This window comes from Nothobranchius furzeri, chromosome 5 (genome assembly GCF_043380555.1).
Source record: "Nothobranchius furzeri strain GRZ-AD chromosome 5, NfurGRZ-RIMD1, whole genome shotgun sequence".
Taxonomy (NCBI): domain Eukaryota; kingdom Metazoa; phylum Chordata; class Actinopteri; order Cyprinodontiformes; family Nothobranchiidae; genus Nothobranchius; species Nothobranchius furzeri.
Genome location: NC_091745.1, coordinates 41771046 through 41797220, shown reverse-complemented (window position 1 = coordinate 41797220; position 26175 = coordinate 41771046). Strand labels below are relative to the sequence as shown.

General features: G+C 42.8%; 2 protein-coding genes across 6 annotated transcripts in view; one reads left to right on the top strand and one right to left on the bottom strand.

The window, feature by feature from the left end:
* Nucleotides 1-633: 633 nt before the first annotated feature.
* LOC107378722 (E3 ubiquitin/ISG15 ligase TRIM25) lies at nucleotides 634-4856 on the bottom strand. Of its 4 annotated transcripts, XM_015949076.3 has the most exons (3): nucleotides 4611-4856; nucleotides 4461-4496; nucleotides 634-2032 (listed from the first exon to the last, which is right to left on the bottom strand). In XM_015949076.3, the coding sequence occupies exons 1-3, from the start codon at nucleotides 4690-4692 to the stop codon at nucleotides 846-848; spliced, it is 1305 nt and encodes a 434-aa protein (XP_015804562.3). In that variant the 5' UTR covers nucleotides 4693-4856; the 3' UTR covers nucleotides 634-845. The 4 variants fall into 4 exon arrangements, with proteins under 4 accessions (XP_015804562.3, XP_015804565.3, XP_015804566.3 ...); XM_015949079.3 differs by lacking the exon at nucleotides 4461-4496; XM_015949080.3 differs by lacking the exon at nucleotides 4611-4856 and having other exon boundaries at nucleotides 4466-4581.
* Nucleotides 4857-10120: 5264 nt separating this feature from the next.
* sntb1 (syntrophin, basic 1) overlaps nucleotides 10121-26175 on the top strand; it is a 49719-nt gene continuing 33664 nt past the window's right edge. For both annotated transcript variants that reach the window (XM_015949075.3, XM_015949074.3), the window contains exon 1: nucleotides 10121-10791. In XM_015949075.3, coding sequence (XP_015804561.1) covers nucleotides 10266-10791 — 526 coding nt within the window. In that variant the 5' untranslated portion in view covers nucleotides 10121-10265. The remainder of the gene's footprint in view (nucleotides 10792-26175) is intronic.

Sequence of the window (26175 nt, the reverse complement as noted above, 5' to 3'; positions counted from 1 at the left end):
AGTGGTGACATTGCCAACATGCACTATGGAATAATGGACGAAGAAAAGAGTTTTTAACTTTTTGATAACTGTGTACTCCACCAGCTTCAATAATGAAAGATTAGTTAAGAGCTGAGATGGAAGAGTTCTTTGTGTGAGCTCAAAAACAGTCCAGTTGTGTAAATACAGTCATGAATTCATGAAGCATGAACAGAGTCCAGATAGAAGATAACATTATATCATTTATTGTTCACTCATGTTTTTGCACAATGCAAAATCTTCACAATCACACGTGTTACCAACCCCCACCAGAATCTGTCTGCTAATATGTCCAGAAGTGTAGACAGATCTGTTACCTTGGCAAACATATAGTGGATATTAAAGTAAAAAAATGTCTTATCAGTGCATTTTTGGTTCTTTTTTAAAACACAGGAAAGGTTTCTTTTTTACCTTGCTGACAGCAGTGGCGTGTCCAGATCTTTTAAAATGGGGTGGCCCAGATAAGGCACAGCTTTGTGCATGGGTGGCACCAATGGTTATGCCTTTTTTGTTTTACCCCCAAGCCTTTTGTGGACAATGAAAAGACTATTTAAAGGTAAATTAGTGTGTTAGCACCTGGGGTGGCCAATCAGATTCCAAGGGTGGCATGTGCTACCCCAGGCCACTCCCTGGACACGCCCCTGGCTGACAGTTTTATTTACTGCTGTAAACTTCCTCAGAGCTGACGCTGATGGTGGCATCTCTTCCTTCTCCGTTCACACCACCACCAGCGTCAGCTCTGAGGAAGTTTACAGCCGGTAAACGAAACGGTCAGCAAGGTATAAAAGAAACCTTTTCTGTGTTTTAAAAAAGAACCAAAAATGCAGTTAGAAACTAAACACAGCTAGAACATACCAAAGAAGTGTTATCAGTGTGATCGAGACAAAGAAAGAAACATCTCTTTCCTCTACTTTCTTCTGAACGTATCTTTGTATCCTCTGCTGCCAGCTGAGTGGCTGACCAGGGTCATAGAATATAAAGAGTTCCTCTCGCTTTCTGAACTCACAGTCAAAGAAACTGCAAATGATGTCTCCACAGTCAGCGTTAGAGAACAACAGGACTCTATTCTTCTGATCTAAACACATACAAACTCTCTTGATTCTTCCATCATTCAGCAACGTTATAACCCAGTTTCCGTCGCTGTGGTTTGATAAAAGGTTTTGCCTCCTGAACGTTGATATTCTCACTACTCCTAGATGGCAGACAGCTCTGTCTTCAACATTAAACTCAAACAAAAATATATCTTCAGAGAATCCTGCAACTTGAGGGAAGCAGGTTCTTCCATTCCGATGTTGTGATGCCTCTTTGTGACCTGGAGAAGTTGTTTGGTTTGACTTAGCTCTGTTTGGTTTTCTTCCCCCTTTCTGTTTTTTCTGTGCTGCATCTTTAATCTCCACTGCTTTTTTGGGTTTAGTTTCCTGCACGACCTCTCGTTTCTTCCCCATGTGGTAGCTTTTATCCACATACTTTTCGTCCAAATGAACCGTGTCATGATCGCTGTGTTCTGTGCAAAGGGCACAAACACGGATTTGATCATCCCTGCAGAAGAACTCCTGAATATGGTTGTGTTTCTTACATATTTTGTCCTCCAGTTTGTGCACAGGTTTTGTCAATTTGTGTCCCTTGAAGGCATCGATTTTCAGGTGGTTTTCTAGGTGTTTGTCACAATATGACACCAGGCACACCAAACAGGTTTTTGAGGCTCTGGTTTTTTTCCCAGGGCAACAGTCACATGGCACCTGACCAGGTTTAATTGGAGATGTGCCATCAGCTTTCTCATTTTGTTTCTTAAACTTCTCCACAATCTCCCTTAACTCTGTGTTGACTCTGAGTTTGAGCTCCTTGTCACTTGTGTCCTTGCACAATGGACAAAGACGCTGCTCTTTATCTGCCCAGTGCCTGCTGAGGCAGGACTTACAGAAGTTGTGTCCACAGGGAATGGAGACAGGGTCGTTGTACACCTCCAGACAGATGGAGCATGTCAGATGATCTTCAGGCATGGCTGTGGCCATATCTGAAAGAAAAGGTTCATATATTTCAGACCATAATTTAGAGAATAATGAATATGTCTTATTTACAGTAAAATCATTTTTCATTGACCTTCAGACTGTGGTTCTACCGCGTCCAGCGACACGGAGGAGGAGGTGAAAGACGGCAAGCTAGAAGAAAAACTTTCTAGCTGTTTGGATTAAATCCTGAAAGCTACTAAGTAAGAGCCATGTTTTCTGTCTGCTAATGTTGAATAGCTGCAGACTTTTTGGCATTGGCGTTTTCTACATGGGACTCAAGAAGGATTTGCTCACTTCTGGTGCCAGCCCCTAGCAGATGAGGGTTGAACTGCAACTTTTGCCACTTCCTTGATGGTTTCAATTTAATTGCAGAGTTATGGAGGCTTAGTTGAAATATAACGTGTTGGTGTGGCTGCTGAGTAACAAAACTAGAGCTACATATCTGAGCGAGTACAGCGGGGGCCATCGGGCTTCGCTGTTCCACCGCGGTGAAAGATCCACGAGTCCGCTCCCAGCTCTGGGAGTATCGACGTGGATTATCCCGTGTCGAAACTCTGGTTAGCATGTATCTAATGTCCCGCTGATCTTCGACTGTGGAGCATGAGCTGATGTAAAAGGCGAGGGCACCCGGTTATGATCGCAGCGGTCTGAGGCTCTGCTTGTATTATAGCAGTCCCAGTCCATATTAGATCTCCACAGGCGACCAGCATGACTACAGCCTCACAAGGAAGCCATTCGGCACTTGCGGGTCGGCTACCCCAGTCCCCGGAGCCTTTTTCAGCTTCTTGGGTTAGCTAAGTTAGCTAGTAGCTACATTAGTTCAATTGTTCTAACCCTAAGAGCTCCACCCTCAGCTCCACCTCTTTTCCCATTTTTGGATTGTCTTGTGTGGCGAGACATGTGACACAACCAAAATGTGAGTGGTGGGAACTTCCCATTTGGCTTCCACCCTTCCCCCCGCAAAGCAATAGACAGGCTATGTCCGTCCTTTTTATATGTTGATGATCGATACGCTGATGGGCAACAGCAGCCTAGTATTGTTTCCCTAGATGGTACAGAACTACAGCTTGTCAGTTCCTGTAAGTATCTGGGTATCTGGCTTGACAGCACACTTTCATTTGACATTCACTAATTCATTACTTTCTATTACTGCAACAGGATCCTTTACTCATTCTGCAAAGCAAGCCTTGGTCAACATGACAATATTTCCCATCTTAGATTACAGTGACATCATTTATAGGACTGCTTCTGAAAAACATCTTCATAAACATGATGTCATTTATAACTCAGCAATCCATTTCATCACTGGTACATTGTGATCTGTACTCACTCGTTAACTGGCCATCAGTCCATTCCTGCAGGTTGGTGCATTGGTACCAGTTCACATACAAAACAATCATCGGTTGAACCCTGTCATGTCTTCGCTCATTACTCATCACTCCCAACAACCAGCGCTATTCACGTTCCAGTAACTTCATCTCTATGGTTATTCCCAAAGCTCGCACCTCCTTTGGCCGCTCCTCATTCCAGTTTGCTTTCTAATGACTGGAATGAGCTGCAAAAACCTAGCCTGGCCTGCCAGACTCGTCCTCTGTTTAATTCTGCACAGAGAATGAGTCTGGTAACTCACAGGCAGAGAGGCACTTGAGGGGCGGGACTAGGCAGCTCAAAAATGACCAATCAAAAAAAAGACGGAAATTCCGACTGTACCGGGACGCGGTAGATTTCTCATTGTAGTAAAAAAAATAGCGTCTGGCAATGGCGCAAACATCTTTTTTTTTTTTTTAGAAGAAATGCTTTTAGAGCTTCTACTTGTTGTGGTTTTAAAGACATGTTCAAATAATTTAGAACAGAGGGAAGAGCCGCAGCGAACTCCACTTCAGTCACCATGTTTGTGACAAACTCGGCGTTGTGGTGTGTGACGTACGCTACTCAGCGCTGATTGGCTCGGTTAGAATTCTCACTGGGTGGGGTTATTTGAATAGGAGAGTTCCCAGACCCTTTCTCTGTGCAGAATTAAACAGATGAGGAGTCTGGCAGGCCAGGCTAGCAAAAACCACTGAAGCTCACTACTTACATTCCATTATCTACCGTCAATAATTTATTGCAATTAATAGTTTCTGATCAATGTGCTTCTGAGCACCTAAAGACTGTTTTAAGTCTGTTTAGATTGCTTGTACATATTATATGTGAGAACAGTCTTTTATCTTTGTGTCTAACTGTTTTATTTTTATGTTGTTTGATTTTGTCTTATCTGTTTTCTTTGGTGTAAAGCTAACTATGTGTCTGCTGCTGCTGCCTCTTGGCTCATTGTTATAAATGAGAGTGATCGACTCATCTGATTAAATATAAATAAATATAAACAAACAGCAGAATCAAAACACAACTCCGTCTTGCTTCACATCTAGTCTTTACTGAGGAGATGAAACTCACCGTACCCTTCCCCTCCTCCCAAACTCAAGGCTTCCGCTGCAGATGAAGTTACAGAACTGCTGTTACACTTGATAAACAAGTTATAAACAAGTTTCTGTTTATTATATTCGAATGATAAAACTTTGTGCTAACAAGCCTGAGGAAGCTGACCTCGCCTGTTTGCATGTGGAAGTCCTTCTGTTCTGCTGATGGAACTGTTTGTTTTTGAAGTGACTGCAAGGTTCAGTTTCATTTCCTGTAAATGACACAACTAAGCTCCTCCTACAGCGTGTCACATTCCTGTTATGCAATAATTCAACTTTATCAGCTGGCTGGACTTATCATGTTCTGTGTCCCTGTGGTCCCCAGCCCCCTCCAGGCTCCCTCCAGGTATCTCCTCAGATCCTGTGCTCCTTGTAGTCCCCAGCCCTTTTACTCCCCAGCTCCATCCAGGTTTCCCTCATGTTCTCCTAGTCTCTCCTCAGTTCTCGCTCCCCACTTAGATCATTTGTTTACTTATTTTTAAGATTCCCCTGTGCCTTTGTTCTACAGTGTTTGAGTTTAGTTTGGTTTTTTTTTTTTGTAGCTTTGGTTTACAGGTTTAAGATATAGTTTTCTCCCCTGCTTATTTCTGCTTCTTCCCTCAGTTCATTTGTTTCACCTGTGCCCTATTCCCCACACACCTGCTCCTCGTCTCCTATCACCCAGCCCCTGTGTTCATAACCCTGTCTCTCAGTGTGTGTCGGTCCATTGTCGTTGTCAGTGTTGTTCTGTTCCTCCTTGTGAAACTCTAGGGTTTGCTCATCAAAGAGCTTTTTGTTTTTGTCAGTCGGGTTACTGACTTTAGGCTTGGCTTCCTGCCCTTTTTGGATTTTTTTTTATTTTGGACACTCTTCCTAAATTAAGGATTTTACTTTGATTTCGCTCCTGCCTTGTGTCGTTCTTGGTTTCTGCATCTTGGGTCCTAACCTCCTCCTGGCTCAGTGTGACAGGATTACATCCGTTTTATCTCACACGAAATAAAATCTTTGTTTAGATTAGTTTGTAGAATTATGTTTTAAACTTTATTTACATTTTTTTGTGTTTGACAAAACAAATTGAAGTCAGCGTGTGTTTTTTATAGTTAATATTAAAAACATTTAGCAACAACCTGTCAGACTGTGCGACTGCTGCCATAGCTTCTGTACAAGCTTGGTTTTAATATTGATTTTTATTAATTTGCATCTGAAGAATTTGATGAATCACAGATAATTAATGATTTAATAAAGGACCAATTATTTCTTGGCATAGACATAATGGTTTGGATAGTTTTCCTTTTTTTCTGAAATTAAACTTTCATTTATTTTGCTTGTCTTTACATCGTTGCTGTAATAACACGGGTTCCCACACGAGATAAAGTAACTCTTTAAAACTGAACTTTAACATTCCTCATCTTTGTTTGATGTGGATTCATTTTCTTTAGTTTTTTTTTATATCTGAAACAGTCTAATTTGACACAGAATTTGACTCCGCTTATCCGGAGTTGGGTGACGGGGCAGTAGCCTGAGGCGAGAGGCCCAGACTTCCCTCTCCCCAGCCACTTGGGCCAGCTCCTCCAGGGGAATCATCAAGCATCAAAACAAATAATCTACAAAAGAACAAATACTTTTTCAGATCAATGCATTTATAAGAAGTTGAATTAAGAAGAGAAGATGAACAGTTCTGAGTGGAAAGCATGAAGCATCTTAGATTTGTTTGGCAACCCTCCATCATCCTGAGATGGTGACCAAATACCTTTTTACTTCTCCATGGGCTGCTGCTGAAATCACTAAACCACAATTTGCCTCTGAGCTTTATGACTTAGATGTTGCAAAATCTCTAACTCACGCCACATTTAAGCTGCACCAACATTTCACAACAACTTGGATGGTTATTGTGCTTGTGTACCACAAAGTATTTGTGGTGGTGCAGCATGTAGCTAGACGCTGTCACGATCAGGATGGAGGGGGTGGAAACCAAATAGCAGAACCCAGAACGACTCAAGGCAGGAGAAGTCTTCAGCAAAAATTATCTTATTTTAAAGGAGGTGCCAAATAAAAAAAAACACAAGTATCCGACTAAATCTCCAAAACACACTGAACGCTTAAAAACAAAACAGAAGTTCACTAATGAGCACGGACTAGGAGAAACTGGAGAGAGACAGAACAACGCTGACACATGCAATGATCCAACGACACTGAAAGACACAGGCCCTGTCCACACGTAGCCGGGGATCTGCCAAAACGTAGATATTTTTCTACGTTTTGGCCTGTCATCCACACGAAAACAGAGTTTTTTCACACGAAAACGGATCTTTTTAAAAACTCTGGCCAAAGTGAAGATCTGCGTTTTCTCCATTTTGGGTGTCTGCGTGTGGACGGACAAAACCAGAGTTTTAAGGTCTGCAACGTCACTTTCCGCAAGAAAAAAATGCTGACATCACGTGTGCGACCTGTGTTTACACTAGCCGACATCATGGATGCCCTCAGAGCTGCGCTCGCTTTATCAATTGTCCAAGCGCTTTTTGCTTGTTTGTTTTTGCAAGTGGAATTACTGCTCCTCGCGGAAGACCACAGACGAAGGACGAGGTTAAGAACGGGGGAAGTACTGCCACCTACAGGTCTGGCATGTCCTTAACAACGTATTTATCCAGGTACATGTGGACAGAGTTTTTGTTTAAAACGAGGTGGTGTGGATGCAACACTGTAAAATGAAAAAGTAGGTCCAACTTAGAAAATTGCTTCAATCGGTAACAAGCAATTTAATTAAGTTTATCCAACTTAAATTATTAGTACAATTTTAATAATTTAGGTTGGATAAACTTAATTAAATTGCTTGTTACCAATTGAAGCAATTCAATTAGGTTTATTAAACTATTTTCTTTTTTTCAGTGAAGTTTTTGGAGGGGCGGATATTCGTTTTTTTTTTTTTTTAAACGGCTACGTGTGGACTAGGCCACAGACAGGGTTATATACACAGAGGGAAACAATCAGGGAAACAGGTGACAGGTGTGAGCAGTGAGATCTGGAGGGAAGGCAGGTGCATGCAATAATCTAACTGAGGGGGAAGAAACAAGCAGGGTGACAGATAAACCTTAACCTATAACACAAGGATAAAACTAAACCTAAAGACTGAGGGCCAAAAATAAACAACTAATAACTAGACGGATGAGGAGGACTAAAATAAGCTTGACTAGGAATGGGGAATGATTAGAAGGACACCTGAGGGAAGTCTACAGAGGGCTGGGGATAATAATTGGGACACAAGAGGAGAACCTGGAGTGGGAACTGGAGGGGCTGGGGAACAAAGGGACACAGAACATGACAGACGCTCTACTCTGGGCCTATCGTAGGTAAGCGTAAGCACAAAAAGAGTAATGCGTGTTACAAGACAGGGAAGGTAAAATAGTTACAGGTAAGAAAACAGAGACTGGATGAGGGAGATTTGAGTGATGAGTCACTGGAAAAGGAAGAAAGCAAAAAAATAATAATAAATTTTAAAAACGTTTGGGGGAATTTTTATGAGACAGCAGAACAAAGACTCCTCCTTGAACCGTCGCCTTATCATGGTGGAGGAGTTTGAGTGCCCTAATGATCCTAGGAGCTATGTTGTCTGGGGCACTTTGGGCCCCTGGTAGGGTCTCCCATGACAAATGGGTCTTAGGTGAAGGGTGAGACAAAGAACGGTTCAGAGGATCTTTCATGGATTTACAATCAAAGAGTCGGAGTACCCGGCCCTGAGGGTTACTGGGGTCCCACCCTGGAGCCAGGCCTGGGGTTGGGGCCCGTGAGCGAGCACCCGGTGGTCGGGCTTTCGCCCATGGGGCCGGGCCGGGCCCAGCCCGAACCGGATACATGGGCTCATCCAATTGTGGACCCACCACCCGCAGGAGGAACATGAAGGGTCCGGTGCAGTGTGGATTGGGTGGCAAACCGAGGCGGGAGCCTTGGCGGTCTGATCCCCGGACAAGGAAACTGGTTTGCCCCGCGACCTGGACCCAGATAAGCGGAGGAAGACTAGACGAGGCAGAACAAAGGAAGATGAACCAAAACAGCCAATAAGTAACAAGCTGAAATAAAAACCGGAGCCTGAAGCTCCTCCCCCAGCACATTCAGGCTCTAAAGGCTCTCCAGATGCATCCACTTTCCCAGAAAAACAATCTCACCATCGGGTGCAGCATTAGAAACCAGAATGAGACCAACACACTGAGCTGACTGAGGACTAAAATCACCTCTATTATACATCACCTTTCATAGGTCGGTAATTGGTTTGGTTTGAAGGTCGTTACCACAACACAGAATAAACTTTCATCTGATGAAGCTCATTTCCACATTAAAGTAAAAATAACTCTCCTGCTCCTCATCAAGACAAAACATGTCTTTTGCACAACTCAGTAATTGTAAGTAGCTCACGGTGAAACAACACTTCCTGTGTTTTATTAGGAGTTGTTCAAAGTTATTGAATAGGACACACTCAAAGAAAGATAAAAAATAAAATAGCTATACGTTACAGCCAGTTTATCCATTCAGCTTTGAGGGCCTAAAACAGTCTTGGAGGCCGCTCAATCCTCTGCCTGAAGGAGAAGGCGCGGGTGGGGTCTGTCGTCATGGTCTCTGCTCTGGGTTTGCATCTGCTGCTTTATTCAGTATTCATTATTTAAATAATTTAATCTGTGAAAAACCAGTAAGGACATAAAAAGCAGATTATTTTAAAGATCAAATGTTTTTGATTTACTGTTCAACGTCACCTGATGATAGATAGATAGATAGATAGATAGATAGATAGATAGATAGATAGATAGATAGATAGATAGATAGATAGATAGATAGATAGATAGATAGATAGATAGATAGATAGATAGATGATAGATAGATAGATAGATAGATAGATGACTGTTAAAACAAACATCACCAGTAGGTGTCGCTGTCGCGCCGGTTTAGATCAGTACCAGTGGAAGTTTGCAGATGTTTTAATTAGCCTAATTGACAGCTGCTGTTTGGAGATGATGGAGAACCGTTCCCCTCTTCCTCCACCTTGTTTGTTTGTCGTTTCTACATTTGCTTCTATTTGTTTCTCTTATTTTCTCTCTGATCTACAGAACCAGTAAGACTCGGACTGCGCCCTCGGGGTCTTGGGCTGACATAACCGCTGGGAACAGCTGGAAAAATAAAAAAATAATCATTAGAGATGCGGAGAAACTCCGCAGAGGGTGGGCCTTTAAATGAAAGCCTAAAATTAAACCGCGTTCTCTCCCCTCAATTGCATTCCTGAGTGCGCGTAAGCACGACGTAAGCGCAGTCCTACAGGACAACTAGTTATGATTTCAAAGTTTTTCAAAAGATGTTGAAGGTACAGTTTTATTTCCTTGAATTTTGTCCAAATTACGCACAAAAACACTCGAACCCCATGACTGAAACGGTGTATTGATTTTATTTAATAACATTAATGCTAATGACAAAAGCGTGAAACCGTTTCATTCTGTTCTGAAAAATTATCAGAGCTGCATACGGTTTTGTTTTTATGACTTTAGCACGTGCTTGCGTCATAGCTCAGAAAGTTATGTCTGATGCAAATGCCCATTTTTTTCTTTTTGGTTCATGGGCTGGTCGGTTGTAAGCGTGGAGAGGAAAACTCCACCCAGCAGCTTTAGGACCTCCGGGCAGGCGGAGCGGAGCGGGGGCCAGCCTGCGCTGGCTGATCGAGTCCCGCAGAAAACTTCTGACGAGCAAAGTCCATGCAGCTTGAGCCGGAACGCGTGTGTGTTTGTGTGAGAGAGAACGCGTGTGATTTTACAGAAATGCTCCAAAGATGGCGGTGGTAGCAGCCGCAGGCGTCTCGAGAGGCTCCGGGGCGCACAGAAGTGGATTAGTGGAGGTTTTGGTGCGGGAGCACTGGCACAAAGTTTTGGTAAACTTGAGCGAGGAGGCGCTGACGCTGAGCTGCGAGGATGGCGAGAATGTCAACTCAAACGGGCTCACCAACGGATCGTACCTGGATAACAGCAACACCAACTCCAACAATGGCCCCCAAGCTGTGCGCACCGCTTTCACGGACCTCCCGGAGCGAGTGCCCGAGGCGATCGCCAACAGAAAGCGCTGCGTCAAGGTGACCAAGCAGGAAGTCGGAGGGCTCGGCATCAGCATTAAAGGAGGGAAGGAGAACAAGATGCCCATTCTCATCAGTAAGATATTCAAGGGGCTCGCAGCGGACCAGACCCAGGCTCTGTACGTGGGGGACGCGATCCTGTCAGTGAACGGGATGAACCTGCGGGACGCCACGCACGATGAGGCGGTGCAGGTGCTGAAACGTGCGGGGAAGGAGGTGACACTGGAAGGTAGGCAGCAGTTGGGACACATGCACGTAGAGGGAAGGTGACCAGAGCCCCGGAAGTCCAAACTGTTTTTATATCATACAAACGCTCGTAAACCGAAGCCAACAGGTGTGCGTGGGTTTCGCGTATTTATTTCTGAGAATTGTTGCTGTGATCATTTAATTCAGATGTCCCTGATTAGCTGCAGGACTCCTGGACACCTCAGCCTCTGCGTGTTGGGATGCTTGGTGCAACTTCAGGAGACGCAAAACCAGGTTTTGTTGTTTTGCCTTCATGATTATTGCTGTGGTTAAAAAAAATCACCTTAATGAAGGAAAACAAGGCAGCAGGACAAGATCGAAAGCCTGAAAATGAACCGTGTTTTCTCCTGTAGATAAAAGGCAGCTGATTAATTCGTTTGTCTCTTCAAATGAAGTTGAAGAAGAGCTCAGCTTTTGGTTCCAGACATTTTTTCTGTTGCAGATAAAAACTTACTGGCAGAAAATAGCAGGTGGGATTTTATTAGATAAATAATAGGAATCTTTTGAGATCCAACTTGGATCTTGTTCTTCCATTTGCCTTAAAGAGTTCGATAACTTGTGACTTCCTGAACATTCTGTTTGGAGAAATAACTGATGAGCTACTACACTGCCTGGGCCAAAAACAAGTCACCACCTGGATTTAACTAAGCAAACAGGTAGGGTCCTCCTATTATTAATTACTGCATGTCAAAAAGTGTTTTAACCTCAAATGGTGCAATGAGTCACTTCTCATTCGTTAAACAAACAAGTGGAAAGACACAACTGGTGGTTGTGGAAAAGATGTTAGTCTGTGTGGGAAGGGTCGGGTCGTTGGCGTCAAGCAGAGATGACATCTAATGAGATGCAAAAAAAACTCAATCTGAACTGTCCAACACTTTATTAAAAACTGGTCTGATGAGTCCAGATGGGCCCTGTTCCAGAGTGATGGTGCATCAGGGTAAGAAGAGAGGCAGATGAAGTGATGCACCCATCATGCCTAGTGCCTACTCTACAAGCCTGCGGGGGCAGTGCTATGATCTGGGCTTGCTGCAGGTGGTCAGGTCTAGACTCCGCAACAGGATGTGCTCCAAGAACGAAGTCAGCTGACTACCTGAATATGCGGAATGACCAGGTTATTCCATCTTCCCTGATGGCACGGGCATATTCCAAGACGACAATGCCAGGATTCATCGGGCTCAAGAGCGGTTCAGGGAGCATGAGACGTCATTTTCACACATGGATCGGCCACCACAGAGTCCAGACCTTAACCCCATTGAGAATTTTTGGGATGTGCTGCAGAAGGCTTTGTGCAGCAGTCAGACTACCATCATCAGTGCAAGATGTTGGTGAGACATTAGTTCAACCCTGGATCAAAACAACTGGTGATGTTGCAGAAGCTTATCGAAACAGCGCCACAGCGAATGCGTGTCGTAATCTGTCATTGCACGCCAGGGCAGCTGTGGCTACATTGTAGCTCATCCCCAGCAGCGTGTGAATGTGGGATTCAATGAAAGAATGACTGATTATGTTGTAAAGTGCCTTGGGGGGTTCTAGGACTCTAGAAGGCGCTATATCAAATACAGGCCATTTTTCTTTTTGGGTGGTGACTTTTTTATTTGGCTGGGCGGTTTATGTTTATTTATTTGGCAGACGCTTTCATCCAAAGCGACACACAATTTATAACTTACAGGGCATGTTGTGATCCGTGGGGGAAAACGGAGTACCCGGAGGAAACCCACGCATGCATGGGGAGAACACGCAACTCCACGCAGAAAGGCCACAGCCGAGTTTCGAACCTGCAACCTTCTTGCTACGAGGCAACAATGCTAACAACTGCGCCACCACGCAGTTCTTATGAACAAAAAAGTGTATTAATACAATGTTTAAACAAACATCTCTGTATTTCCACATGGGTTCATGCAACATTATATTATAAACATTAAAGCACTGACATGCATCCCATTGGTATTTACATGGATGTTATTACAAGTGTGAACAGCAGCTGCATGCAGCACTTCTGGTGCATCTGGGAGTCAAGTACAGCAGGAAGTTCCTCATATTTCAGCCAAAACAACTAATGGGGAATCCACCATGGCATGAAACAAACATGAATGAACTCGTTTAACATTTTTGATGACTGTGTGTTCGTCTTAGGTCATGAAAACTAAATTTTGAATATTATTCATTCTCATGAAGAATCTCTTTGCAAATATCTATTTAAGTGGATATTCTGATGTTGAAATATGCTTTTGACAAACAAACAACATTAGATTCATACATTGTTCAGTGTCAAAAACAGTTGTTTTCATAAGCAAACTCTTAAAAATGTCACATTTTTATTAAAACTATTTAAAAATAAAAATTTTAAGGAAACTGTAATTATTTAGAACACATGATGGAAATTGTTATTACAGTGGATTCTCATGTTTTTATTTACCTGAGATCAAAGACACACACACACACACACACACACACACACACACACACACACACACACACACACACACACACACACACACACACACACACACACACACACACACACTTTCGTGTGTAAAGCCAATGCCGATCCTCCCCGTGGGGGACTCGTTGGCTACACTGCAGAGGGAAATCTGGTCCCGTGCGAGAACTTACCCAGATATGAAAGAATGGGAGAGGGTCTGGAGCAGCAGGAGGAGGAGGAGGTGTTCAGGGGAACGTGCTGAAAAGGAGTGAAATGAGTAAAATAGAGCAGCAACTAGATGAGACTTATGAAGACTGGAATAAACAGAATCACGGGAGAGAAAAAGTGCTTTTGTGGAAATGGATTTCAACAGCAGTCATTTGAATTTCAAATTGGAGCAAAACTAGGATTTTTCACTGGACCTGTAGCCTGGATGAGTTCTGTGACAACTAAAGCTCCTAAAAAATGAGTGTCATTTCCTTCCTCTGCAAGCCAACTTGCGAGACTTGAGAGAATGAGATGGTATCACACGAGGGTAGAGATCAACAGGAAACACCTGATGGATGTTCTGGGGGAAGTACTTGTCTCATGGGAGTGATCTGAGCTCTGTGTGTGCTTGTAAGAATGTTTGGTATGTTATATTTGTAATCTGTGCTACCTCTTAGAAAAAAGAGTTGGTGTTTAGCTAGAGAGGGAGCGGGTGCATCGAGACAGGCTGGGAGATAACTCTCCAAGAAGAAACCCGGATTTGAGTTTGCACATCAGAGAGCGTCCGTTTTGTTCAAGTGTTGCTGAAGCGGGCAGGCTTTGCTCTGTACTCGGCATGTGATCCGACATGTGTGTGTGTGTGTGTAGGGGGGTGTACTCTTGGGAGCAATCAGTGTTCTGCAGCAGTGTCTCAGCTCCCAGCAGCCACAGCCTGTGATGTTATGGTGGTACAGGGTGAACTGGAAACAAAACAAATCCCATTGAATGAAATTGTCTGTGTGCACAACAGTGTTGCCATTTTAGGCTCGATTCTGTCCGTTTTCAGCTGTCCTCTTTAACTTGGCATCTGCCTGAAATATTCCTTACTAATGAGGTCCTGTTACAGTGCCACTTCAGTCAGTCACCTTTAAAGTGACGACAGGTCTCGTCAACAAAAGGCCCTCCCTTCAGCTTCCTTTGTGGCGTTTCGACACGTCACAGTGAGCATGAGCAACACCGCAACCTGAAGTCACTAAGTGGAATTCTATATCTTTCTTTTCTCTCTTTGTAATCTGCTTCCGGCTGTGACACGTCAACATTTCTTTTGTGACAAAGACTTATTTGAGGGGTAGAGATAAGAAAGGAGACTTGTTCTTCTGAGGAGACACACTACAGATGTCTCTGAGGAAAATGTCTTATTAGGAGTGCCAGTGAATAGATAGTGAAGCACCCAACACAAGTCACTCATCAGAAAATACCGTTCAATCAGGAAAAGTGTGCTATGACTTGGAATCGTGGCACTGTGTCACAACAGGTGAAAGAACTGACCCGTCTTCTTTCCTCTCTGCCTTTCATCGTATTTGCTGTCAGGATGTGAGAGATGCAGAAGTGTGGTTACCATGGTGACTTTGTAATGAGCTACTGGTCGCAGCTTTCGCTGGAGCGGTTCGCAGCCGAGTGTGAAGCAGCTGGGTTGAGAATCAGCTCCTCTAAATCTGAGACCGTGGTCTTGATTCGGAAAAGGGTAGAATGCCTTCTCCGGGTCAGGGATGAGGTCCTGCCCCAAGTGGAGGAGTTTAAGTATCTCGGGGTCTTGTTCACGAGAGAGGGAAAACTGGAGCGTGAGATCGATGGGCGGATTGGTGCTGCATCTGCAGTGTTGCGGGTGTTGTACCGGTCTGTCGTGGTGAAGAGAGAGCTGAGTCAGAAGGCGAAGCTCTCGATTTACCAGTTGATCTACGTTCCTACCCTCACCTATGGTCACGAGCTTTGAGTTGTGACTGAAAGAACGAGATCACGGATACAAGCGGCCGAAATGAGTTTTCTCCGAAGAGTGGCTGTGCTCTCCCTTAGAGACAGGGTGAGAAGCTCGGTCATTCGGGAGGGGCTCGGAGTAGACCCGCTGCTCCTCCACATCGAGAGGAGCCAGTTGAGGTGGCTCGGGCATCTGATCAGGATGCCTCCTGGACACCTCCCTGGTCAGGTTTTCCAGGCACGTCAAACCGGGAGGAGGCCTAAAGGTAGACCCGGGACACGGTGAGGGGATTATGTCTCTCACCTGGCCAGGGAACACCTTGGGATTCCCCTGGAGGAGCTGGCCCAAGTGGCTGGGGAGAGGGAAGTCTGGGCCTCTCGCCTTCGGCTACTGCCCCCGCGACCCGACTCCGGATAAGCGGATGAAAATGGATGGATGGATGGATGAATGTATGGGTTGCAGCTTTAACATTTCTGATGATGGTTGTTTTTTTCTTTTTCCATTTTTTCAGTTCATGTGTCAAATGTTGGATTATTGAAAAGAGGATATTGGCATTGGCACCCTTCCAAATGTCTTGTTGTAGGTAACCTTTATGTCGGCTCTCGTGTGTTCTTGTGAGATTCTGTTTACTTATGCAAAAATCTCTACGACTATGCAAGACATGTAAAAAAAAATCCTAGTTGACAGCAGTGAATATGTGACCATCAGTGTGTTCCAGCAAATTTTTCTTTGTTTCTCTTAAAATAGTTCTGTTTGTTTTCTGCAGGAAGGATTTAGCTCTAAGTTTAGGCCCGGCTCACACAGCAAGACAGTCGTGCTGAATTTTGACCCGATTCTCCCTTCTGACAATCCCAAGGATGGCCTGATTACTGTAACAGCTCTAAAGTTGATCTCATCAGATTTTTTCATGAGTGTGTGGTGTGTTAAGAGTGCTCCGGTTGGCTTGGATGGACATTAAGCTTGCCCAATCGTAAATATGGGAAATGGGACACATCTGCGATTGTACTGGTCTGATTTTGAGGACAAACAAGCATGCTGCCTGTTGAATGTGACATGCAGCCAATCAGAACACAAGATGATGGAAGCACACTGCACACTCCTCGTCCGCCATGTTCGTTTATCTCCGGAAGTTTGGTGAGATTTCCAAATCGGTTTGTGCTGTTAAGCTGCAAACCCACATCCATCCATCTATTGTCTGAACCCGCTTGTCCATGCAGGGTCGCGGGGGGGCTGGTGCCTAACTCCAGCAGTCAACGGGCAAACAGGGAGGGTACACCCTGGAGAGGTTGCCAGTCAAAACCACATTTTAGAAACAAAACTAGTTGATCAGATTTTTTTTCTCATGTTCATTCAACAAAAAAATCCTGCGGTGTGAATCGGGCAGCAGTGTGTTAAAGTAGATTTTTTATGACCAGTTTGAGAGTGATTTTGACTAAGATCAATCGGATGATGAGCAACGCAACTGGCGAGTTTTTGAGCTGAAATGACGAGCTGTGTTACCTAATAAGGATTTGTTCATTTAAATTAAACTGAGCAGCACTGTGGCCTAGTGGTAGCGTGTCCGCCCTCAGTCTGGGAAATCGGGGTTGAAATCCCAGTCGGGTCATGCCAAAGACCCAATGCCTGCCTGCTTCACGATCAGCTTTAAGGTTTGGATTGGCGGGTTAAAACACCAAATTGTTCTCGAGCGCAGCCACCGCTGCAGCTCACTGCTCCCCACGGGGATGGGCCAAGTGCAAGATGAATTTCACCAGTTTGAATAAACCCCTTCCTTACAAAAGGAAATACTAGATCATTAACTATACCTGTGTGCTCATTTAGAAGTAGAAAGAAGAAGAAAATATCATTTCTATAGCGCCTCTCAAGATAAAAATCACGAGGCGCTACACAAAAACAAAAAACGTAAAAATATAAAAAATAATTTAGAAAATGGTTAAAAATATATTTAAAATGAGCAAAAAATAGACAATTGTGATTAAAAAATGTTAAGAAAGAGAGAGAGTGAGTAAGAAAGAGGGAAATCAGTGGATCCTGAGGAAGGTGGGACAGGTGGGGAGAGCAGAATAAAGAGTGGTGAAGAAGGTCATACAAAAGCCAGCTTGAACAGGTGAGTCTTCAGCTGCTTTTTAAAGGAGACCACTGAGTCCACTGATCTCAGGCTCAGGGGGAGAGAGTTCCAGAGTCTGGGGGCCACAGCAGCAGATGATCTGTCACCTTTGGTCTTTAGCCTGGTGTGCTGCACAACCAGTAGGCTTTGATCACTGGACCTCAGGGACCTGCTGGGGGTGTAGGGACTAAGAAGATCACCAATGTAAGATGGTGCTTGTCCATGTAGGGCCCTATAGACCAGAACCAGGATCTTGAAATGAACCCTGAAGTTAACCAGCAGCCAGTGAAGCTGGAGGAGAAGCGGGGTGAGATTTATTATCTCACTTGTTGACAGGCTATAGTTTGTTTTAATTATTACCTTTTATTTAATGCTTTTTGTTTTTGTTCAAAGGAATTTGATCAGTCGCTGCTTATCTGCAATGTCTTCAGATGACTGGAGCGAGGCAGAACGAAACAGTGCCCAAGTACGAGTCTTCCTTTGGAAAGCTTCTGTAGGGATTGTTTTGTTTCAGCTGACAGGAAGTTATTTAACATTAACAGAGCCTGGCTGTGAGAAACTACTCGTCTCTCAAGGCAACCACGTCACAAGAGACATCAACACACATCCTGTGGTTGAGAAAAAGATGTCACCCTGTTGCAAAAGTCTCTAATTACCATTTTGCGTCAAGCAAAGGAAAACATTAAGGAGATTTGATGATGCAAACACAAAAACTGGGTTAAGAAATGTTCAAGAAATTGGATCTAGGATAATTTTAGAAAAAAAAAACATCTTGGAAGATTGTCAAATCTTGGTTAAGTGATCTTATTATGCGTCTAAGATATACTTTACATCAGAAGCTGTGTTCTGTTCTGTCTTGTGGCACATTCAGGCTGTTTTAAGATAAAGTCGGAGAAATCGTCAACTATAAGATGTGAATCAGTGAATCATGAGCATTGCACATTATGCACAGATAGGGAGGAAGAGTTATTAGGATAAACAAAAGAGAAACGCGGCAAGTTTTAGACTTTTGAAGTTTGTCAATCATCAGCTGATCTCTTCTCTAACCAAACCCTTGGTTGCATAAACCGGATTAGACCAAGAATGAGAAGAAAACATTTCTCTGAGCAAATGAGGAAAAAAGCATGTCAATTCCTCGTCCTCATCCATGTGTTACAAAAACAGAGTTACCGTTTAGATGAATGCTTGGATCATTCGGCGAGCCTAAGGCCTGAGGCTCTTTAGAGCAGGGGTGTCAAAGATGCGGCCCGCGGGCCGGATCCGGCCCGCAAGCGGGTTTAATCCGGCCCGCGAGACGGTTGTGTAAACTTTATTTTCATACTTTACAATGTAGAGTGAAAATAAACTTATCTTTGTGAGCAAGTTTTCTCTGTAATGAGTATAAATAAAACAAAGCTGCGCTCAAGGCCCACACAAGAACTTGAATCACAACCTGAAGTTGGCCGCCACTCAGGATGTGACTCCTGATATTGATGTGCTGGTGAAAGCTAAAAGATGTAAAGTAAAATGAGTCAAATATACTTTAAGTGCTGCATGAAACTGATCTTTCCATGTGATCTGTAAGCTCTTTGAATCACTAAGGAATGTTTTTTTATTTATTGATTTTTTATTTTATTTTATTTTTTTCAAATTTTCAAGTACACTTCAGGTGTTGTACTTGTACTACACTGTCCTCAGGCTCCAGCCTTGTTTTATATTGATTGAATTAAAGCAAAAATAACAATCTCAAGTTTTTTTTTTCATTTACTGGTCCGACCCACCTGGGACTAGATTTCCCTCAATGTGGCCCCTGAGCTAAAATGAGTTTGACACCCCTGCTTTAGAGGATTAAATAAATAACGTTAAAGCTAAATCAGGGACTTTGTTGCATGTTTTCCTTTTTCCTTCTGCCAAAGCTTTGCACCAGCTCTCAGGCGCGTCGTCTCAGGGCTAACCCTGGAAACGGCTCAGAAAGACACATTTATTTCCACACAAGCTCCGAATATAAATCATTCGTAGTGTGGAAATCAAAGTGCATCTATAGGTAACCATGAATATATCATTGGGGTGTGTTTATGAATAAAACACACCAAACTCTTTAACAGGCTGCAGAAAAGTCCTCATGAACTTCAACGAGATAAAAAAAACAGCTGCAACACCCCAGCAGAGGAAATGAGTCAGTGTCCTGTAGGGTCCTTACAACCTGTAACATCTGCAACTGTGTGTGTGTGTGTTTGCTTCAGCGTGTGTATTCACGCAGTCTAGACCAGCCCCATGGCTTGAATGAGCGTGATGTGGGTGTCTACCAGCCGACTCTTATGTCATTAGAGGGACTATCATCTCCTGCGTGTGGAGTCTGACTCAGAGCGGACGATGATGATGGTAATAGCAGCCGCCGCGGTGATTGTTGTGGTGAAGAGAATAGCATCAGTCATTCCTGTCCTCTTTGGGTGTTCGAACAGCAAAAACAAAAGCCCAGATCTGCACCTAAGACTCATCTGTTTATCTGGTTGGCTTTGTTTGAAGATAACAAAGGCTTCCTCTCCAGGAATCAACCACCGTGTCTGTTTCAGTGAAACGGATCTTTTCTGTAGTGGAGAAGTTTGCCAGCACGTTGTTTCCATTCATGTTTCAGAGCAGAGTTAACGAGAAGGCCGAAACAATGAGTGTTTAAGTTGACTTCCCTGATTACAGATGACGAGACCAGAGTAAACCTGCCATCTGCTCACAGCATCTGAAGTTGTTGGTCAGTTATCATTAAAAGAAACAGAGAAGCTCTTGTTGAAGACCGGTGATGATCTATCTAATCAGCCGATAACAACGCTGCGTTTTATCCCCTAAACATAAAGAGAATCGGCTAGATGGCACTTTGACCTGATTTTCTGTTTTCAGAATTTTTCTTTTTTTCCCCCAGAATTGACCAATGCTTTTTGGAATGGACTCTTTCTTAAAACCAAAAATATAAATGAGTAATTGTGTCTACTAACATGACAGGAAGAACGGGACCTGTTTATTAACACACCTGTAAAGTATCTGCAGATGAGCCATCAGCAGGTTTTCTCGCTGATTCAGATTTCAGGTTGAGCGGGTTGTCCAGTTATCGGAAGGTTGCAGGATCGATCCCGGCTCCAGACAGAGGATTCTGCTGTTGTGTCCTTGGGCAAGACCCTTAACCCACCTTGCCTGCTGGTGGTGGTCGGAGGGACCGGTGGCGCCTGTGATCGTCAGCCTCGCCTCTGTCAGTGCGCCCCAGGGCAGCTGTGGCTACATCGTAGCTCATCACCATCAGTGTGTGAATGGATGAATGATACACTGTAGTGTAAAGCGCTTTGGAGTCCTTACTCTGAGAGGCGCTATACAAGTGCGGGTCATTTATCATTCTGATTTTTGTAAATGCAGTTCTTATGAAGGCTTGAAATCCTCAGAGTTCATAGTTATTGGTTCTTAAACAATGTCCCTAAAACTAACAGAAGTCAGTTGGAGCACAGTAACCTTTACGCCACAGGAAAAAGTTATCTTTGTATAAATGCAGGAAAAATGTCCGTAAAAACTAAAAATGTCCAGGTTACCATAACGTTTTCCATTAGTTTTACAATCGTTTCTCTTTAAACCAAATGCAGAGTTTCAGTAAAACAACAAAACACAAACAACACTTGTTTGGAAAGTCAGAAAATATCCGTATGAACCTTTTAAGACTGCTGTTCCTATGAGTGTTAATAATGCGATAGGATTATTTTATTTTGTGCAAATTCCTTTAAAGGGTGACTAAGCCGTTTTGGCTTGCTTTTAGCACCCCTAGTGTCCGTCTGTGGAACAGAATGAAAAACTTATTTCCTCGCCGTGTGTTGGTCTTTTTAACACCTTAACCCTTATGTGTCCTAAGTGCATTTTTTGTGCTCAAACACCAGACACGTTAGAAAATTAAAAGGTGATATACGGGTTAATCTAACAGCTGAGATGCTTCCCTAGCCTTCATTAGTGTCTACAGGATGATTCATCATGAAATTAAACAATCAGCTGTGTTCATTATCTAAAACATGCTGGAAATGTGCTGGAAGCAGACCCCTGCTCCACGTATGTCGGCTCGTTTTTTTAGTCCCAACAGAGCGGTGAAAGGGGCTGGGTGACCTTTCGGTAACCCTGTAAAAGTTCTTTAAAAAGTCTCCCTTTAAAACTCCCTAAAAAATTTTATTGTCAAAATTTAAAAACTCTTCGTGCAGGGTTTCCTATCAAATAACCAATGATAATATAATTATGAAATATAATTAATGTGTTGTTAATAGTGTTGTCACGGTGTGAAAATGTAACCTCACGGTTATTGTGACCAAAATTATCACGGTTTTCGGTATTATCGCGGTATTTTTTAAACGTTTTACATTTTCAGACAACTAAATAAACCCTGTAAATCAGGAAAATATTGTCCTCAGTGTGCGTCTAAGTTTTGCCTAAAATTTGTTATTTTGTAATTATGTTTCTATCTGCCCTTAGACTTGTGAATAGATTATAAACACACAACCATGCTTGTCTTCTGTACTCGACACAACGTCACGTTATCGGCCATGTTACCATTACCTGCCATTTTTTATCGCTGAAAGTTTTATTCTAGTTTTTTTTATTATATTTTATTCTATTTTTAATCTTATTATTCATGTTATATGTAGCACATTAGTACCGAAGCAAGTTCCTAGTTTGTGAATTGTTTGTTCACTGACAATGGCAATAAACCTATTCTGATTCTGATTCTGATGTTGTTTAGTTATTTACATTTTTCCCCTTTAGTCTTTAAAATACAGTATTTGCCCATAACTTCTTATTTTATGTCTGTTTGATGTCATCATTTTAAAAATATTAGATCAGATGATACTCAGTACTCAAGTAGCATTCTAATCAGATACTTTTTTACCCTTACTTGAGTAATAAACCCTATATCAGGAAAATATTGTCCTCGGTTTGTGTTCCAGTGAGCTTTACAGATGTGGGGAAAATGTCATCAGGCAGTAATCATTGTTAAATTCATAATTATTCTCTGAGAGAGACCAACTCTTATCTGCCCCTGGGAGCCCCGTAATGAATAGCATCATTTCAACATGGGGGTGTCCACAACACGGTTTATATGCAGGTAGCAGCGCTGCGGCTGCTTTATATAGCGACTCGTTGCTTTCTCCCTCAACCCAAATCCTCGGATCACGCATTTTAGCTAAAACGCTAACGTTAGCTTGCCTTGCGTTGACTGTAGAGTTGTGGGTGATGGTCACGCAGATGTGTCATGAGATTTGAAGCGTTGCTGCCTTTCACAGACACTTTTTCTGCAAGTGCTGCAAACAGGATAGCCGTCTTCTATCAACTGTCCCTCGCCATTCTTCAAATATCCACAAAATGCCCATACTTCCCACTTTGTCTTCTTTGAGGGATAACAAATGTCCTCCTGAGCGCTGCCGTCTCCTCCTTTGGCCATTATTTCAGCTTTAGCTTCAAGAAAGTTTTGGTCGTAAACACAGGGGCGTCGGACTGGGGGGGGGAAAGGGTACCGTTTACCCAGGGCCCACTGCAGGGAGGGGCCCTGAGACAGCTTTGAATAAAAATATTTTATTGTTGTTGTTTTTTCCCCCCAACTTACTTAATGGCTTAATAAACTTATCTTTACCTGGATAAAGAGGTTAAGAAACAGAATTTCGCCTTAAAAATAATAACTGAATAATCTCTGAGGCATCTATCACCCCTTAAAAATGTGCAAAGTGGTTTAGTTCACACCAGCGGCCAGGGGCTGCACAGCCGCATGTACAGCTAATGAGACATTGCATATGCCGACAGCCAGAGCTGGAGGCAGGAGAGTCAGTCATGTCTTTTCCCAAGAAAGGGAAATCTGGCTTCCAGAAAAGAAAAGAAAAGAAAAGAAGAAGAAGGAGGAAACGTTAATTGAACAGAAGCAAGTAGAAGGACGGTGAGCAGCAGCAGAACACAGTTTTAGCTGATATTAGCTAGCTCTCAGAAGCTGCATTCATGTTAGGTGTTCAGTCTTAAACGCCTTTAGTTTCACCATCAAGATCAAATATAAATTAATTAGTGTTATCAGTGAAAACACTAATTAATATATATATATATATTTATCAGAATTATTATCGCGGGCGGCCGCCGCCACTTGATTCGCGGACCTCGCAGTAAAAACAGGTTCACTCTGTGTGGATATTTCTGCTCCTTCCCAGTCATGGACCAGGACAAACTTGGTATCGATGGATTCGTGGTAATCTCAGGAATGAGAAGCTGCCACTGTTTCGTATAACATGATGACACTGGTGTTAGAGGATTGTTATTGACTTGGTTAGATATTTTAAGCCTATTTTAAATTTCTTTATATTTGATCTTGAAAACGGACAATCTTATAATTTGGCTGATAATGCAGGGATTATAAAATTTAGAGTACATTACATTCACAGAGAGAACCTGGTTTATTTCATGTCATATGTATTTAATATATCAATATATATCAGCAAAGCTTAACATCATGAACCATGACAGACATGACTGAAGAGCAGATGAAGATATCATGCCAGGCACTGATGAGAAAATATTGTAAGGATCTCACAGCTGAATTTGAGAATGAGATGCTACACCTGAGAACAATAAATGGTGCCACATTTCCACACATTCGGTCTCCTCTTGAGCTGCTTAATGCCATCTATACAGGATGCAATTACAGAGCATTTTTGGAGAAGTTTGTATTGGACTGAGGATATTTTGCACACTACCTGTGACTGTTGCTGGGGGTGAACGGGCTTTTAGCAAACTGAAACTGGTGAAAAATTATTTGAGATCAACAATGTCCCAGGATAGACTGAACAGCCTAGCTCTTCTTTCTATTGAAAGCCAATTAGCCAAAGGATTGGACTTTAAAGATCTCATAAGTGATTTTGCTAACATGAAGACCCGTCAGTGGGCATTTACTGGAAAATAAATTCCAGGATTTTTGTTTAACACATTGTTGGCAAATAAAAATAATTATATGTGAAGTCTGGGCATTTCACTTTTATTATGCTGGCATTTGTATTTGCTCAATATAGAGGTTAAACTAAGATCATATTTATTATCTTGTCTTATAGCATGACAAAAAATGTGTAAGAGAGATATTAAGTAATTGAGCATGGGGGCCCACCTAGAAAACTTGTACCTAGGGCCCAGAATTTGGTGCTACGCCCCTGCTTAAACAACAAGTGCGCATGTGCCGCCGGCAAATTTAGCAGATGATACGGTGGCTGGTAAGGGTCACCGCGCCTACACCGCAGCCACGGTAATCCACCGAGATAATATAGTTTTAAAAAAACAAGACGGTTATTATTATTGTCAACTTTTTTTACCGGGGTTTACCGCTACACCGGTTACCGTGACAACCCTAGTTGTTAAAAGGCGTCTATATAAAGATATAATGTTGCAGCACGAGTTGTGCATCAACTCAACATCCTGAATAAATCATAGATGCTAACAGATAAAAAAAAGTTTGTGCACTTTGATAAAATGCGTGTTCCTGAGTCTACGAAATCGGTTTCACACGTTTCCACGAGTATTGAGGTACAAACTTGAGATTTTCATAGCTGTGAAAAGTTTAGCTACTGATGTAGAATTGAAATGCTGTGGCTTCATATCAAAGACCTGTGCTACACCTTGGTAAGACTTTTGGGCTAAAACAGGATTTCAGATCTTTGGCATGTTGGTCAGAACCTTTAAAATAAAGATGTCTCCAGGCTGAATTTGTGAAGCCCTTTGTGCTGCTCCTGTATTCAGAAATCAACACGGACTTAAAAGACTTCATTAAGCAGTCGGAAGAGCCTATTTCTTCTTTTGTACTCCTTTGCTCTGATTAGCTCTCCCTCCAGCCTTTGCTGTCTCTCCCTCAGGCCTTAATGAGAGGAGGACTCCGTCCACCTGTGGTGTGTTTTCTCACAAAGACACAATCAGAGAGCATATGGTTTTAAAAAAGTCCTGACTCCAGACGTCATTATTGAGTAGTGGTAAACTCCATTAAAGAAGAGATGCATAACCGGTCCTGCAGCCTCCCTGCTGTTATGTGTTTGTTAAGGGGGAGGGCCAAGGTCAAACACATCAGGTAAAAAATGTGGACCTGCTTAAGTGTAGGGAGCTCATTACACACAGCAAGAATATCTATTTTCATTGGTTTTAAACTATGCAGCCAAGTAAATGTGTATAATTTAAGATAAGGGGATTTGTTTTGACTGTCCACAACAAGAAAGAAAAAAAAGAGATGTCAGTGTGGAAATAACCAGAACAAATCCAGCTAGCTGGGTTTTAAAAGATGCAATAGAAAGCGTGAATCATAACGGCACCGATTTTTGTTATGCATGCTCAGTTTTTAGTCTCCAGCATGAAGCAGAGAAATGGAAAATAAAAATCTAACAGATGGGGGGAGGGGCGGGCAGATCCTTTATGTAAGAGGAGAAGCTGGCTTGCTTCAGATGAAGGCTCAAGAAGCACGATAATCTCTCCAAGTTCAGCGTCTGTTATTCAGGTTACTGTTCGGAGTTGGCTGTGTCAGCGCGAAACAGAAACATGACCCAGGGGAAAGCACGTACACACTCGCAGCAAGAACACGGCGTGAACTACTTCCAGTTTACCCCCCTCCTCCAACACACACACATTTACAGTTCAATGTCTAGGCACAGTTATGCTGCCCGGTGAGTTAAATTTCCTGCGTGCTTTCTGTTGGAAAAAGTTATTTTTATCTCAGATGGATGCCGTCCGTCTCTTTCAGTAGACCTTTGTATAGAAAGTGGGCTGAGAATTCTCAAAAACCCTCAGATCAGATGAACTGTCACCATTTTAAAGACATTTTTGGAATTTATTCTGGAAAATTTTGTGGTTTGATGCAAAAGTTGAAAATAATGACTTGTGGAGAAAAAAAGATTAG